General features: G+C 32.2%; 1 protein-coding gene across 1 annotated transcript in view; it reads left to right on the forward strand.

Moving 5' to 3' along the window:
• The window catches only part of LOC120420085 (serine-rich adhesin for platelets), a 228,836-nt gene that overhangs the window by 202,752 nt on the left and 8,082 nt on the right, over positions 1–18,002 (forward strand). Inside the window, exon 6 of the mRNA XM_039583018.2 lies at positions 7,745–8,310. Coding sequence (XP_039438952.1) covers positions 7,745–8,310 — 566 coding nt within the window. The remainder of the gene's footprint in view (positions 1–7,744; positions 8,311–18,002) is intronic.

An 18,002-nucleotide genomic window follows, 5' to 3' on the forward strand; every position in this document is an offset into this window, starting at 1 on the left:
CATGATTTTTTTTAATGTGATTTTTGCATACGAAAACATTGTCAAGCAAAATTTTGAAAATAATTTTAAGATGCAGAATTAAAATTCAAAATGTATAATGAACCATCAATTTTTGCACAATTTCGCCGTATTTATAGAAAGGCAGCTGCAAACATTTTTTAAAAGTTTACGTTTGGCGTTGATATTTATATTGAGCATGATTGAACCTGTAAAAAAAATGTTTTATTTTTATTTTATATTTGATTTATATATGAAAATATTTGTTTTTTAATTTAAAGTTGAATGTTGAGAAGAGCAATTGGATGAGCATTTTTTTTAAATAATTTCATTGTAATGCATTTGAAAGAAATACAAAAACTTATTTAATATTGATCAATTTTTTTTATTAAAGTGAAAAGTAATTAAAGTAATAAATGATTTTAATCCAGCAATTTGAGTAATTAATTGGCAGAATGGCAAGTAATAAATGCTTCTGGAAACCCTTGGTTATTTGTACACTTTTTAGAGGTCGGATCTCTGATATTTCGATGAAAATGTTTTCCGGGTCCATCATACGACCCGTCGTTTATTAGATAATTGAAAGACCATTCAAATGAGTCTAAAACATTGAAAATCTGACAACCCTATCGAAAGTTATTAGCACTTTAGTGTTAATTATACACTTTTTTGAAACCGGATCTCAGATATTTTAAGAAAAATGATGTCCGGTTCAATCTTGCGACCCATTGTTGGATGCGTATTCAAAAGACCTTTTCAACGAGTCCAAAATTATGAATATCTGACAACCCTATCGATAGTTATGAGTATACGAAGTTGTGTTTAGAGATCATTTGTAGGTTGGACATTTGTTATTTTACCCAAAAAAACCTATATTAATGTGAGGAAGGCATCAACCACCGTACGGTGGATTAAGTAACTTTTTTTCTTCATATGGGCAAAGGGTATATAAAAGAAGAAATTTTCAGATAATTTTGGTTTCTACGCCTGAATGTTCTCAAGATTACGCTCACTTGAGTCAAAATTCATTGACGTCACCAAACTCAAGTTGCTTCCATAGCAATTCACAGCCTCGATCTCGAGTAGGTTCTCCTCCTCGCGGAAGGTTATGGTCGCTGTTCTTTTTTGCGAACCGGCTCAGTTGTTTTGATGACCATCCGTGCAAAATTTGTTGGAAAATTGCCAAATGCTATATAGCACCACCTGGTGATGATGGCAGCGCTACTGCGTAAGATCCAAATTACAGCACTATTGTGTTGATGTGCATCAAGCTTTCAGTGCGTCCTTCGTCAAGAAAAAAAAACTCACATTCATCGCAAAATTGCAAATTTGGATCGTGGCAGTGATGGCAACAATGTGGTTACCGTCAAGGGGGTGATATCTGGTCATTTTTGCTCAGAAAATTTTATTCACGGCCAAGTTGTCTATATCTGAAGTATTAACAAAAATATTAGAAATATCAAAAAATTAAAGTTACCCATTGACGGTACAATTTGTATACCTAAAGAGATCGTACAAAACGCCACTACAACTTCGAACAGAAGCTACCCCATTCTGCAACAACCACCAGGCATCAAACAAAAAAAAGTTAGTAAAATAATAGCTACGTGTGAAATTTGTTTACACGCACACACACACATAGAATGTGCACGATCGGTGCGTTTTTGACGCAACCTTGCCAAGTCTCGCGGGAGTCTCAGAAGACGCGCGTCAAGTTATGTTTGCGCCTTCAATAAAACACGATACCGAACATCGACGCAAACATTTGTGATGACATCGGTGCGGTGCGTTCTGCTTTTCTGCTGTTTTTGACGCCCCCTCCCAACAACAGTTGGGTGGTTGTTTGCTGGGAAATTTGTTTCGGTTGTAAGTTGCGAGTGTGCGGTTTTATGACCTCGAACGTGGCCAATCGACACTGGTTTGGGGTGGTGAATTTTGTATTGTAAAAATTAGTTGTCAGAGCAGATTTTTTGCTTAGTTTTATATTGAGAAAAACACCTCAGTTTGACTAAAAAAAAATCATTAAAAAAGAAAAACTCAGTCCATAATTTAAAATATTGATAAAGACTCAAATGTTTGACCGAGTTAACAAGTCCCGTGAAAAATGAGCACAATGCGTGTCGTGAATTCAAACTCCAAACCAAATCAATAAATCCAAACACAATTCAAACAATCAATGCTCAACGAGTGCTTATTGCTTCGTTCCCCCCAAACGATAGGGCCATTATATTCTGCACAATTTCCAATCGAATAAATATCACCAGAGGGAGAGAGAGCACGCGCCAATTGTTATTGTTATGTCGATTGGAATTGGATTCGCTGGAAGCGACGATTATGTTTCCAGCATATAACGCTGAGCTGATACCTGGTGGGAGTGCTTCAAGGTATTGTGATATTTGGACTTTCTACTTAAGCGGAAATCCACCATTGTGGAACTCGTCTAATATTTAAAGCAAGTATTCCCGAGTTCTACAACTACCTTAACCTGAAACTAAAACAATCCACAGATCACTTCTTCAAACAAGCTCTCCATAACAAATTACACATCCATTGTCCACCGAGAAACCTACTCTCCACTTACGTGTCCCACATTACAAGATCCGACGACTTGTGCGATAATAGTGTAAAACAGTACCAAACAGACACAGTAGTCGTCGTCAGTGGCACTTAACCTGCATCAGGGCGGCTCTAAATTAGCATTCCGCGTAATGTGACACCGTTTCAGTGGTGGCCGGTAGCACCACCACCACCACCCACGCGCACTTGTCAATTACTGGAAGCTCTCCTCAAGTTTCAACCGTCACCAGCAAATTGACAGAGTGCGTCTCTAACCAGCAGTCAGCAATTGAAACCTGGGGGTCAAAGCTATTTGTTTTGTGTGGTGCGTTGTTTGACGAGATCTGGCCGACGTGTGGTGCGCGTTCTCGGTCATCTAACTTTGTTTGGGTTTTTGCTGCCGGGTGGCCGTGATGGTGCATGGAAGTGGTTAATTAATTGTACGCGTGACATTCGGGAATACACCCATAAAAGTAATTCTCGACCAAAATCGGTCTATTTCTTGAAATTTTTATATTTGTCTAATATAGCCCCTGAAACATTTTACTTCAACAGTAATTGTTTGGCTATATTGTTCACGTATTTTGGTTGTTAATCTTTTCAGTCATATATTTTTATGATTTGTTCCGTACTTGGCAAGTCAAACTGAGTTTGGTTCTTATGTTAAGTAATTGATTTTTTTTTCAATAAATTATAATTTTCGAGGAATTTAGGAAACTCAAGAAATGAAGGACATTTAAAAATCAAGATATTCAACAAAAGCAAATGACCCATAGGGTTAAAGTTCCCCTAATAAAATCAACAACAACATAATTTTCGTTCTTAGTTTTAATTTTTTTATGATTTTGTTCATTTGGTAAATCCTTGATTTTTTTAGTTTTTGAATTTATTTATTTTTATTTTTTAATTTGAACTTAAGATTTCGGATTTTTTTTACTTCGCAGAATTTCTAACATTTCATGTATTTGTTTAATTTTGTTATATAAATTACTAAAAATTCTTGAATTCCCTAAAAAAAATATTGCTTGCAATTAATGATGATTTTTTTTTTCAGAATTATTTGAATATATTTTTCTAATTTGTTGCGTTTAATATATTGGAATTCCTTGATTTCTTTTTTTTAATTCCTTGTTTCAATTCTTTAACCATTGTAAAATTTCTTGAAATTCTCGAATACTTTAAAGAAATCTGTATTTTTCTTAAATTTTTGCCAATTTTTGTTTAATTTTTGTTTTTTTAGAAAAATTTATTGAGTTTCATAAATATTTAACAAGATTTTCAAGATTTTTTCAGTTTAAGAATTTTGTAAATTTTCAGAAATTACTTGAGCATTTTTTTTTTGATTTCTTGCTTTTGTTGAATATTTTGATTTTTAAATGTACTTCATTTCTTGAGTTTCCAAAATTCCTTGATTTTTTTGAATTTCTTGAATTTCTTGAATTTCTTAAATTTCTTGAATATCTTGAATTTCTTGAATTTCTTGAATCTCTTAAATTTCTTGAATTTTTGGATTTTTTTTGAATTTCTTGATTTTTTTGAATTTCTTGAATTTCTTGAATTTCTGGAATTTCTTGATTTTCTTGAATTTCTTGAATTTTTTGAATTTCTTGAATTTTTTGAATTTCTTGAATTTCTTGATTTTCTTGAATTTCTTGAATTTCTTAAATTTTTTGAATTTCTTGAATTCCTGGAATTTCTTGAATTTCTTGAATTTCTTGAATTTCTTGAATTTCTTGAATTTCTTGAATTTCTTGAATTTCTTGAATTTCTTGAATTTCTTGAATTTCTTGAATTTCTAGAATTTTTTGAATTTCTTAAATTTCTTGAATTTCTTAAATTTCTTGAATTTCTTGAATTTCTTGAATTTCTTGAATTTCTTGAATTTCTTGAATTTCTTGAATTTCTTTAATTTTTTGAATTTCTTGAATTTCTTGTATTTCTTGAATTTCTTAAATTTCTTGAATTTCTTAAATTTCTTGAATTTCTTGAATTTTTTGAATTTCTTGAATTTCTTAAATTTCTTGAATTTCTTGAATTTCTTGAATTTCTTGAATTGCTTAAATTTCTTAAATTTCTTGAATTTCTTGAATTTCTTGAATTTCTTGAATTTCTTGAATTTCTTGAATTTCTGGAATTTTTTGAAGTTCTTGAATTTCTTGAATTTCTTGAATTTCTTGATTTTTTTGAATTTCATGAATTCCTTGAATTTCTTGAATTTTTTGAATTTCTTGAATTTCTTGAATTTCTTGAATTTCTTGAATTTCTTGAATTTCTTGAATTTCTTGAATTTCTTGAATTTCTTGAATTTCTTGAATTTCTTGAATTTCTTAAATTTCTTGAATTTCTTTAATTTCTTGAATTTCTTGAATTTCTTGAATTTCTTTAATTTCTTGAATTTCTTAAATTTCTTGAATTTCTTGAATTTTTTGAATTTCTTGAATTTTTTGAATTTCTTGAATTTCTTGAATTTCTTGAATTTCTTGAATTTCTAAAAATTTCTTGAATTGCTTGAATTTCTTGAATTTCTTGAATTTCTTAAATTTCTTGAATTTCTTGAATTTCTTGAATTTCTTGAATTTCTTGAATTTCTTGAATTTCTTGAATTTCTTGAATTTCTTAAATTTCTTAAATTTCTTGAATTTCTTGAATTTCTTGAATTTCTTGAATTTCTTAAATTTCTTAAATTTCTTAAATTTCTTGAATTTCTTGAATTTCTTGAATTTCTTAAATTGCTTGAATTTCTTAAATTTCTTGAATTTTTTAAATTTCTTGAATTCCTTGAATTTCTTGAATTTCTTGAATTTCTTGAATTACATGAATTTCTTGAATTTTTTGAATTTTTTAAATTTCTTGAATTGCTTGAATTTCTTGAATTTCTTGAATTTCTTGAATTTCTTGAATTTCTTGAATTTCTTGAATTTCTTGAATTTCTTGAATTACATGAATTTCTTGAATTTTTTGAATTTTTTAAATTTCTTGAATTGCTTGAATTTCTTGAATTTCTTGAATTTCTTAAATTTCTTGAATTTCTTGAATTTCTTGAATTTCTTAAATTTCTTGAATTTCTTGAATTTCTTGAATTTCTTGAATTTCTTGAATTTCTTGAATTTCTTGAATTTCTTGAATTTCTTGAATTTCTTGAATTTCTTGAATTTCTTGAATTTCTTGAATTTCTTGAATTTCTTGAATTTCTTGAATTTCTTGAATTTCTTGAATTTCTTGAATTTCTTGAATTTCTTGAATTTCTTGAATTTTTTGAATTTCTTAAATTTCTTGAGTTACTTGAATTTCTTGAATTTCTTGAATTTCTTGAATTTCTTGAATTTCTTGAATTTCTTGAATTTCTTGAATTTCTTGAATTTCTTGAATTTCTTGAATTTCTTGAATTTCTTGAATTTCTTGAATTTCTTGAATTTCTTGAATTTCTTGAATTTCTTGAATTTCTTGAATTTCTTGAATTTCTTGAATTTCTTGAATTTCTTGAATTTCTTGAATTTCTTGAATTTCTTGAATTTCTTGAATTTCTTGAACTTCTTGAATTTCTTGAATTTCTTGAATTTCTTGAATTTCTTGAATTTCTTGAATTTCTTGAATTTCTTGAATTGAAACTTCTTGAATTTCCCGTTTTTAATAATTTTTTTGTTTGTGTGATTTTTGTAATTCTTTAAATATTTTTATATATTCAATTTCTATTTTTTTTTGTTTTTTTTTTGAATTTTTTTTAATGACTCTGAGATTTATTTTTTGATTTGGATTTTTATGTTTTGATTTGGATTTTTTGAATGCCTCTTCTTTTATTTTTTATTTGATTTGATTTTCTTACCTTTCCTTCTTTTTTTGAATTTACTGTTTTCCTTAAATTTCTTGTTTTCTTGACATTTTTTTTTATTTTTTTTACATTCATGACATTGGTAAAAAAAATGAATTTTAGAATTGTTTTAGATTTTTTTTTGGATATTTAGATTCTTTTAATTTTTTTTGTTATTTATGTTTTGAATTTTTTAGTTACGTATTCTTTTCAATTTTTTAAGTAATTTATTTTATTTTTGCAATTCCTTGAATTTATGTATTCTCCTGAGTTTTATGAACATGATTTTTTTTTAAATTTGATGACTTCACTAAAATCCAAACATTTTGGTTTTTAATGTAACATGTTACCTTAAAAAAGCTATCTTTGAAATAAATTTTAAAGTCATTTTCTGAGATTATTACTAATCAAAAGAAAACAAACACTGACGTAGGATTCACCCCCACCCACCCTCTTTTCGTTCCGACAAGTGGTTCTAATTTAGTTTTCCGTCGGAGCGCGAAAAAAGCAAACAAACTTTCCAATTCCGACACTAATTTGCGAACTGCTGAGCGCTGTGCGTGGGTGGAATGTTTGTGGATTCCATAATTAAATTGATTTATTCGCAATATTTTCAACTCAAACACACGCGCACACATATTCCCCTAAACTGTTTTTCAAACATTAATTCTAGATTAAATTTTCAAAAGGTCCTATCTGCATAGGAAACCCATGAGGGATAGGTTGTTTTGAAAATTTAATCTAGAATTCACTTCGTCGAACAGCGGAAGCTAGCGATACAAAATAAAACACCATTTCTCCATTCCAAAAAGACTGCCCAAGTCCAGCTGTGGCATGGTTCACTTCATTCACAATTTCTAGTCGCGCGCGCAGTTTGACCACTTGAGGCGAACCAAGCTGAGTTAAAAATGTGCAAAACCAAGTCTCTGTGTAGATGTGTGTGTGTGTACGATTGGCATCGATGGGCATCAACGCCGTGGTGGCGGCCACCGCTGTTCATTCAACTTTTTCCAGACCGTTAAATTTTATTGGGTGAACTAGTGAAGGCAAGAAAAAAATCGCCGTTGATATAAATACAAGTGAGAGAGATTTAGGCGAAAAAAATCTCGTGCCAATTTGGAGACGCCTCAGCAACAGCGAAATTAATGGGAGCAGCGAGTGAATTTTGTTTTCTAGATTTGGTCGTAACTTTGCGGAAATTATTTGGTGTTTTGAACTGATTTAGTGGGTTAAAATACAGTTTGTGAAATTTAGAGTATGGTGAAGTCATGAAAAGTAGTTCTACAGAATAAACTAGTAAAAATTTACTCTTACTCTCTATAAGATTTGAAGATTTAAAGTTAGAAAATGTTTAACAAAGCCTTTCTTTCTCCCCCTTTTCAGACCACAACCGCTTAGTTGGCCCAACGCCGACCTCCAAGCCACCGGGTGTCAACTCGCCAAAGCTGCTGCACTCCAAGACCCTTTCGAGCCGGTCGCACCCACCACAACCTTCAACGCCCCTACAACAGCAACAACACTCCACAACGACGACGACGACGCCCTCCGGCCACCAGAACCACCACCACCCAACGGTCAACGGAGTCGCCAACCAAAATGGCACCACGCCAGTGACGAGTCCAACCTCGCTGAAGAGCTCCGGCGGCCTGCAACGCAATGGCACCATCATCCTGGACAAGGCCAACTCGGGTTCGCCGCTGATTTGTCCGGATGGCGGCGGCGTTGGCAGTCCCAAGGTCCGGAACGGAATTTCAAAGCAGCAGAATGGAGCCGCCCCGCAAGGTTCCAAGGAGATGCCGATGGCGAACGGAGTGCCGACCAAGACCAAGACGACGGCCTCGGTGGGGACCTCGGCGGTCAGCACCAATTTAGTCGATATTAGTTTGCTCAATCATGCCAACCGAGGCGTGGAAGCGCTGGGAGTTTTAGTACAATACTTAGTTTATAATGTAAGTAACACCAGATTCTCTAGCAACATTACAAGGTCGGTCAACCGCAGCGAATTTGGGTTCCAAATACCCCATGTGCTCTCTATAGGACACCTCTGCGACAAGGAGGATGAGTCAACAAAATGTCCTTGTTTGTTTGTTTGTCCGCCACGCACGATGACCGGAGCGGAGAAATCGAGCGTGCATAGTTTAATTTGTGGGCATGTGGTTTCAGTTTCGGTTTTGGGACATCTCCGCAGGATAGCAGTCAGTAGCAATCCTCGGGGTCTCAAGTTTGCGATAGTAGTTATTCGCATATTGGACGGTGCGATGTGGTCACGCCGGGGGGAATCTCCATGGAGAGCGGCCAACCTAGAGCAAAATTTATTGCAATGTTTTCGTTTCGTTCGATTCAGGCAGAAAGAAAACAATCGTAAAAATCGGAGCGGTCGAGGACTCTCGGTTGCAAAAGTTTGATTTCATGGTTGTTTTTCGGGACGGGAGATGCTGGGCAAAGGGGTTCCATCTGGATATGTTCGTTTTTCGAGATGTTAGCAATATTTAAGGGGTAACATACATTTTAAATTGACCACAATATATTGTTTTAAATCATCTCAGTTTGAAGTGCAGGAAACAACCCTGCCGCTATACGGTCTTTATTATAAAATTTCGCCATAAATCAATAAAAAATATATTTAAATAACATTCGAAAGCAAAACTCTTAAGGTGAAACGGGACGGCAGTTCTTGGACAACTTCTTCTCAACTTAATTCAATTTCTGAACTCGACAGATTGCTTGCTATTGAACAATCTAGCGTCTGCAAAAAAACAGAGCTTTGAAAGTTACGTAGTTCGTTAGTTAATATTCAAACTGAAATTTTGAACCACGGTTTCAACATTTGAATGAAAAAAGTGTTTTAAAATGCAAAATATCGAAATATTGACGCGAAACAAAAAAAATTGCAGTACAGTCCAGACTCAATTATCCGAAACCTCGATTATCCGAAGATTTGTATGGGACTTCGGATAATCGAATCAAGAACCAAAAAAAACTATTTACACCAAATTCGAGTTCTCCAACCCCAATTTAGTCAAATTAGAATGGTTGGTTGCCTATTAAATTAAAAATTATTTTTTTCATTATTTCACCACCGCCATTTCGGCCGCCATCTTAAATTTCGCTATTTTTGGTGTTCTTTTTTTTAAATTTTAGTTTTTTGTTATTTTTGTGATTTTTAATTTTTTTAATATTTAAATTTTTTAGATTTTTTTTAATGACTTGAAATCTTTAGGCTATTTGAAATTTTTAAACTATTTGCATTTCATAATTATTTTGAACGTTTGTAATTTCTTTTTAATTTTATATTATTTGATATCCTTATTTTTGTGAATATTTTGTTTTTTTTTTTTAATTTTTATCAACGGTTTAATTTTTTATTTGCTTTAATTTTTTATCTTCTTTCATGTTTCTTTTAATTGCATGCATTGATTTTTTTTTTAAATTGTTTTAGATGTTTTAGATTAACTTGACTTTTTATGTTTGTTGCAATTCAATTTTTGCATTTTTTAATTACATTTTTTTTTCAATGTATAGAATGTTTTATTTTATTTTAATTTTTCTGCAATTACTTGAACTTATTTCATCTCCTAAGTTTGATGAACCTGAGGATTTTAATTTTTAATTTTGATGACTTCACTAAAAACTAAACATTTTAGTTAAATGTAACAATGTTACTTTTAAAAGCTATCTTTGAAATATTTGCTTAAGTCTTTCTCTGAAATCATTACTAATCAAAAGAAAACAAACATTGACGCAAGATTCACCTTTTGGACGCCATGTTGAATTTCAAAATTCTAAATTACTTTAGAGTAGTTTAGGGGTCATACATTTTAACAATAAAAAAAGAAATCCGAAAAAAAATTTGTGATTCGATTATCCCAAGTGAAATTTTGCCAAGGATTTGGGATTATCGGGTCTGGACTGTACATTGTTATTAAAAAAAAAATCAAAATATTTTAATTTCCTCCATTTTTGTATACAAATTATTTCTTTTCAGAATCACGAGTAACCTTTAGAAAGGACGAAAAACATTTATTTTGGTCATTTTCGATTGTTGGTTTAGATTTTAAATTTCCAAAGACCAGCAGTCCAGCAGTGACTAAAAAAAAAGAATAGTTTTTTTTCGCGATTTCAAAACTTTTTTTTTTTATCTGTCCATGAATGAATCAATGATTTCCATACAATTTTGAGGGCTTCCCTTACTAAATGGGGTAAATGTATGAAACTCTGTTTCTCGAGGCGGAGTTTCTGATCGATTTGGTGCCTTTCGCAAAGTTGTAGGTTATGATTAGGACTTTAAAAAAAAGGTACACAAAAAAAATCGCTTTTTTATTCAACTTTTTATGACTAATAGTAGAATTCCTAAAATATTTTTAAACTTCATATTTTAATAAGTTTTAGGGGACTAAAATTATAACTTTTGAGCCATAGTGCATGGTGGTTTTGGTTTAGGAGGTATGATTTTTTGAAAAATAGTGTTTTTTTGGAATGTATCGAACATGTTTATAAAAATATAAAAAATCATATAAAAAGTGTGCCATTGAGAAAAAAAACTTACCATTTTGTGATGAATTGTACCGTTTTTACAAAAAAAATAATACACATGATCAGCAAATATTTTTGAATTGCAAAAAACTGAAAATTTTTCGAAAAAAAAGGTACCAGGAATTGCGTATAGCATACAAACGATGCTCTTCATGGAAAAATGTGTGAAGTCATTTTCGATTGCAAATTTAATTTTGCATCAACAAATGATTTTTGAAAATTACTGTGAAAATATCTCGATTTAAAAAAAAACCTTTCGAAACATTTGTTTAGGGATGGATACGGTTTTAAAAAAACGAAAAACGGGAATTTTTCAGTAAAAATTAAACGTTTAGTGGCTATGTCTTCAAAGCGGTGCACTTTAACAAAAAATCTGAAAAGTACTTTTCGATTCCAAATTGGATTAAAAATATAAGAAATAAAAATGTTTGACTATTTTTTTTTGCAAAAAAAAAAAACACTTTAAAAAATAATCCTGATTTGGCGGCAACATTTTTGTCCATACTTCTCTATGCCTAAAAAGTTACGGTTTTTGTCACCTAAAATGTTTAAAAAAATCAATAATTAAACCATACGGATTCTGGGAAATTCAAGATTTTTTTTATTAGGTCTTACAAACATATAAAACACAATAGTTTATAGAACCTTTAAAAAAAAACTCTAGAATTGATTTCTTCGTGAAAAAAATAAATAAATTTAAAACCGGCAAAATATATTTTTGTGTGCCTGTTTTTTTTTCAAATAGTCCTCATCATTATGTTTAACTTTGCCCAAGACACCGAATCGATCAGATTTTTTTTTCAAAAGTTACAGATTTTCGATTTTTTACATACCATTTTTGTATAGACAGCTGCCAACATTGTATGGAGGCTTGTATGGGTGAACCAATGACACAAAATGGTCTCCTAAGTTTTTTGGGAATTCAACGTTTTTATGTCGAAATACTTGAGATTTTCGTTCTGAACGAAGAAATTATCTTTCCGGGTTATTGCTAATTCGAAAAGTACATTTTATTTTACATATTTACAGTACACTTTTTAAAAAAAATCTGAGTACTTTTCGATACTTTATTCAATTTTTCATCCGAACATGAATTTTTGGATCCTTTTTTATTCTTTTTCAGTGTTCATACTAATGAACACTTACCTAGTAAAGTTTGAATCCGTGTTTTTGAGATTGGGATATACCTATGATACAAATATTGAACAAATAATTTTTTCGTAGTTTTGTGAAATACTTTAGTAAAAAAATAGTACAAATACGAATTTTGTATAATTTCAGCAAATTTGCCTCAAATTGCCGATGGATCGCCTTTCCATGCACCAAATTACAAGCTTGAATGCAATTTTCGCCCAAAACCAGTTGTTCTCCACCAACCACGCTGGTCGCTCTCCGTCCAAATCGGGTCCCTTTTCGCCAACAACGGTGGAACACGGGGATCAATTTTCAATTTTATTGGACCGTCCGTAAAGTGGCCCGCCCGGTCAACCGTTTTATGATACAATATGTGGCAATCCAGGCAGGGTCTGACGGTCTGCTGATGGGTAACAGGTGGTTGAACCTTTCCGTCGGTGAGAGCAGCACCTGTTGCAACTAAATTGCACATGAAGCAGGGCTAAATTTGTTCTGTGCAATTATAAGCGGGGGTCTCTCTGATTTTAGGGTTCGAGTTATTCGAAATTGGCGTAATGGGAGTCAATCGAGGAGAATCGATGTGTTGGATGCTTTTGCAACAAGCTTTTTAAATTGGTTCAATATTTCTTTGTGAAGATGGTTGCGTTTTGAAAGCATTCGCCAAGTTTGACAATGCGATTGTTTAAAGAAATGCGCTCAATTTTGGGATTTTTGGGATTACGATTAAGGTATCTGCACCTTAATCCAAATGACCACTTAAATGAAATAATTGTTTCAGCCTTGAGGAGAGTGCTCTCAAAAAAGTGCCCAAGCATAAAGTCCGCAGCTTAGAGATTTGTCCTCAGAGTGAAACAATAAAAAAGGGACCATGAATCCTCTCGCTGCAAATGACCCTCTAATCTCGCTGATGACAATTTCGAGCTCTCCAGAGTGCAACTGCGCTGGACCATTAAAAGTGAAACTCTCGAAGAGCAGCATAAAAAGCGACTTAATCTCCTCGAGTTTCGCTCCCACCCCTTAAGCATAACTCATCCTCTTGAAATCCTGCCGGATCAGGAGCAATTATCCGCTTCATGTCCTCCGTGTTTTTGTAAAAAAAAGTAGAGCAAAACGTGGAACAAAAATGAGAATCTTCTGCACCTGGGAAAAAGCTGCTGGCAGCACTGCCTCGTAGAAGAACTACCTGGAGTAAAAAAAATCGTTGACATCCCTAGCGCACCTAGGCAGGACCGATAGAGGCAAAGGAGGTCCCAATTTCCCACTTTAATTGCTCTCATTTGCATATTTTATCCCAACCTCCTTTTTACACCTCGAAAGAAAGGAATCGATTGAATGCTAGCCGGTGCTAAAACTAGTCATGGAAGGCAAGTGAATTGGACCCCGCGTTAATTGCACTTGCAGTGGAGATTTGCATTTCGGGAAAAAGGACGAGCACCTCCGGAATCGCTCGATCTTCCAAAACGGTGGGAACGTCGATCTGGACAGTTTCCCACAGGGGCCGCTTTTGCATCACGGTAGAGTTTTTGAAATTTGCATTTTTTCGAGAGTGAGAGAATATTTTAATAAAATATTCAAATTTAGCACTTTTGAAAATATGTTAATTTAATTGTTCAGGTGCACTAGTTATGGTTGCAGGACACTTGGTATTTGAATAATGAGTTATTAGAAGGTGCTTGTGCGCAGAATATTCTAATAAGTGGTAGTTATTTATGCAAATTATACAAAAGATATTTGGAAGGGTTTCGCTTGCGTCAAAAACATTGATATTGTACAAAAAATCAAACTTTACATCAAGAATTTCATCAAATTACTTACTCTCGAACCAGGTAAAACAGACGATCTTAGTAACCTGTTTTGGACCTGTTCCTTTGTTTATATCGAGGGGCAGCCTGAAAGCATGGAAAGGGTTGAAATCCGGGCGAGTAACCCTTTCCCGCCTTTTACCATAAACAAGTGAGGCCCATTTTTTATGGTTTGTAATGACAACAGATCGACTTTGGAAAAACCCCAAAGTTTTTTGGCCTATCGCTTTTTTTTTTGCTGGCCTCCAGCCGTGAAATCGTGAAAATTGGTTCAGAACGATGTGCTCTGGAATTGCGGCAATGTAGGGCACTTTTATGGAGCGCAGTTTTTGTTTTAGGGAAAGTGTTGGATTTGGTGTTGGTTGGAGGGACCTTTTTTCAAACGCAGTGCAACAGCTAAAGTTGAGAAGAACAAATATTCCTCCAAATAAAAACATAAATTTATTGGGTTACGAAATGGTGATAGAGTATGTTCCAAAGCGTAGGATATTTTAAAGAAGATCCAATTTAAGTTCGACCCTGTTATGAATTTATTTACGCCGTCCCCGTTACAATTGGTTTGAAATGGAATCAAACATTGTTTAAAAATAATGCATTTATTTAGTTTATCATCATTGAATTATTCTCGATTGATCTTTTGTTAGGAGCTACTATCTTACTCTGGCTCAAAAAAGTTTTGAAGCATGTCCCCAGTCACAACGCCATTTTGCTGGTTTTATAAGAACTAAGAAGAGGCTGAAAATAAATAAAATTCATGTGAGAAGAATAAAATAAATTGAACGTGCTAACTAGATAGGAATCCCAACAAGCTTAGTACGAGAGAGCACAGTAGCATCAATATAACATGTACTATGTTTGTTTAATTGCAAAATTAATGAAGATATTCTCTTTTTTAATGATAGAAATGTTCAGATGCAGATAAATACTAAAACTAAACTAAAATTACATTCATTTTCTATTGTTTTAGCGAGTACGGATAAAAACAAAAAAAAATAATTTCACAATTTCTTTGGTAAGAGACAATTTTGTTTGATAAATTTATATCACTAAGGATGTTTCACTTTTTTTATATTTTCAATCAAGAAAAGGAAAAAGGTATGTTTTTAAATTCGACATCTTATTGCAGCAGTTGAGGAAATAGAACTTATCTTAATAATTTAGAGTATTTTTTCTAGCTCACCAACATTTTTTCATGGTTACCGCTTTTATTTTTTTATATGAAAACTTAGAAACTTAGCCAGGATTTTTTTCAGTGGAACCAACAGATTAGGGAGCATCCATACACCAAACCATGCGGAGACTTTTTTTTTGAAATCTCACCTCCCCTCTCTCGTGGACATGGCTCCATACTCAAAAACAACGTTAAAAAATTGATGGTTTTTGGGGGATGAAAATGCTAACTGTCTTAATTTGAAATACCTAAATATAAATTGCTGGGAAATTTGCCAATGCATGAATGCTCCCTTTTAAATCTGCAAATAAATCAGGGACCAAACAATTTATTTTGCTAAAAGATTAAATTAAAAAGAAAAAAAATCTCGATTGCGAACTATATATGACATTGTATATTAGGGTCGTTCAAATTTGTTAAAATTTTTGTTAAAATCTTCAAGTGTTTAAATATAATTTTTGGGTATATTTTGAAACACAAATAACACTTTTTTGAAGTCGTTTTGAAGATTATAACATGTTTTCAATTGTTTGTAGAAAGTGAATGAATGTATGTAAAAACAACAATTAGCGTTTTCTTGGTTTATTTTATGTTTAAATTTTAAATACATTTGAGCAATCCTCTACGAAATTGGCCGATTTCAAACATTTTTATTTTCTATTGCAAATTCTATTGAAGAAGTTACACTATACAATTAGATTTAATCAAATTCTGTAATATTTTGAGCACATTTATCCAGCTAGTTTGAAATCAACGATTTCCAACATTTTTATTTTCTAGATTATTTTATTTGAAATAAAGACTAACATTTCAAAAAGGCAAAACTTTCTATATTACGCCTATTTGGAATATTAGTCTCCATCACAAACTTTCAAAATATATTTTTCGAAAATATCATAAAATTTCACAAAATTTTAATTTTTCAACGTTGAAAATTGGACCATTAGTAGCTGAGATATTGGCATTAGAAAATATAGGAACGTTTGGTTGAGACATAAAAAATAATTTTCTTGTTTCTTTTTTATTTATTAGCTGTTTTGCAGCAACCATAGATCCAATTTTCAATGTCCCTTAGGCAATATTTTTGGAAACTTTCTGAACTATTCGATTTTTTTTTCAGAAATGGACAATCATGGACATAATATAAAAAAATAGTAAAACAGGAATTTTTCAGTTAAAATTAAACTTTATGTACTTTATCTTCAAAAAATCTGAAAAGTACTTGTTATGACTAAAATTTCTGATTTTTCCAACAAACACATATTATTCCAAAAATTAAAGTTTATTTAAAATGTTGAACATATTTAGACAAATAAAAAAAATAATTATTTCACATTTTTACTGCTTATTTGCACTTTAATCTATTAATACCAATTGAATCGAATGTGCGGTATTTGTTCAATTATAATAACTTTGTTTCATATAAAAAAGGGATGTCTTTAATTACAAGTTAACTACCTCATTAGTTAGATAAAATAATTTTTAAGTAGTAAAAAATTAAGATGGGAAAGAAAAAAATCAAGCAAGAAAATATACGGTCGCTGATTGGTTGAGTGCAGCCTCCCCCGAACACATTATTTGGATTCAAGTACACTCAACCCCCGGTGGTTGGTCACTTTTTCGTTTGACACTTTTTTAGTTTGTACCCCGTTGGTTGGTCAAAGTCAAACTAAAAAGTGACGAACTGTCACTTTTTACACGGCGCTCACGCACACTATCAAAACAAACGTTTGGTAGTGTGTGTGAACTCCGTGTAAAAGGGGTGTCAAACTAAAACGTGACCCCGTTCTTTAACAACCGTTGGTGTCAAACCATCGGGGTTTGAGTGTACTAGAACTTTTTTCTCCTGCTTCCGTGGAACTGTCACGCGAAAATGTTACACCTTTAGCTGCAATGTTCAGTGCTCTACCAAGGTACAAAATTCATGGTTTTGAATACTGGTCAAGAAAATTGACATTTTGATAGTAATGGCTGAATATTCAAATTTTATAAAATTAAATAAGTTTAAAGAACTTTCTGCAAAGTTATTTGTCATATTGGTCATGTATAACATAAACACATACATCTGGCTACTTAATTTTAAAACAAATTGTAGATCTGATATACAATCAAGAAAGTTTTTTTTTGATAATTTAATAAATTTTCTTTACAGAACTTTGCATTTTACTTCTTGTGTGATTGGCTAATTCCTAAAGATTTGGAGTTCCTTGCAATTATTTCTATTATCATTTACGGCTTGGGAACAGAACATTCTTTAAAAGCAATTAAACGAACAAATGAAAAAAAATATCCATAAAAACTAGTAAAATCGAAACTTGGAATAAAGTTTTCATGAAATCAATTTTTTTTTCATACATTTTTCCTAATCATAGGTGTTACCCATTCTCTATTCCAACTAACTGTCTAACTCGAGTTTTCTGTTAAGTAAGTAGAAAGTAAGAAAATAATAAAAACGTTTTTTGTTCATTATTCGATTTTTCGAACTCTGGAGTATTAAGGCTTCTGATAATCAAGTCTGGGCTGAACTTAGTGCTTTGCAATAAAATTCCATGAAAAGAGAAAAGATACTTTTTGACTGAACATCTATCTGAAAATGCATCCATTGGAAAAAAATTAAGGTTTATTTTCCCAAGGACATATTTCTACCTTTTCAATCAAAACCAACAAGCAATTACTCATGTAATTAATGAGTCAAGCACAACAACGAGATCTCGTTTTCAAAAATTGTAAGGTATCCATTATCAGTAAATGTCACTTTTAGATGACCTGAATTATTACAAAGCGGTAAGAAGCTTAAGCAAACTCATGCCCCTTATAAATTCTTGCAGTGAATCACTCAAGCAGGTATGATAGGTGGATTTTCAGTCATTTACCTACTAATGTTGCTTGCTTAGGCTGCTTCAGACAGTACAAATCACGCATAATTTTGCATTATTTTTCCCCGGAATAAATTTTACGCCTTATTACCGAAATCCTGTCACCATCCATATCTGTTCCATCC

This window comes from Culex pipiens, chromosome 2 (assembly GCF_016801865.2).
Source record: "Culex pipiens pallens isolate TS chromosome 2, TS_CPP_V2, whole genome shotgun sequence".
Taxonomy (NCBI): domain Eukaryota; kingdom Metazoa; phylum Arthropoda; class Insecta; order Diptera; family Culicidae; genus Culex; species Culex pipiens.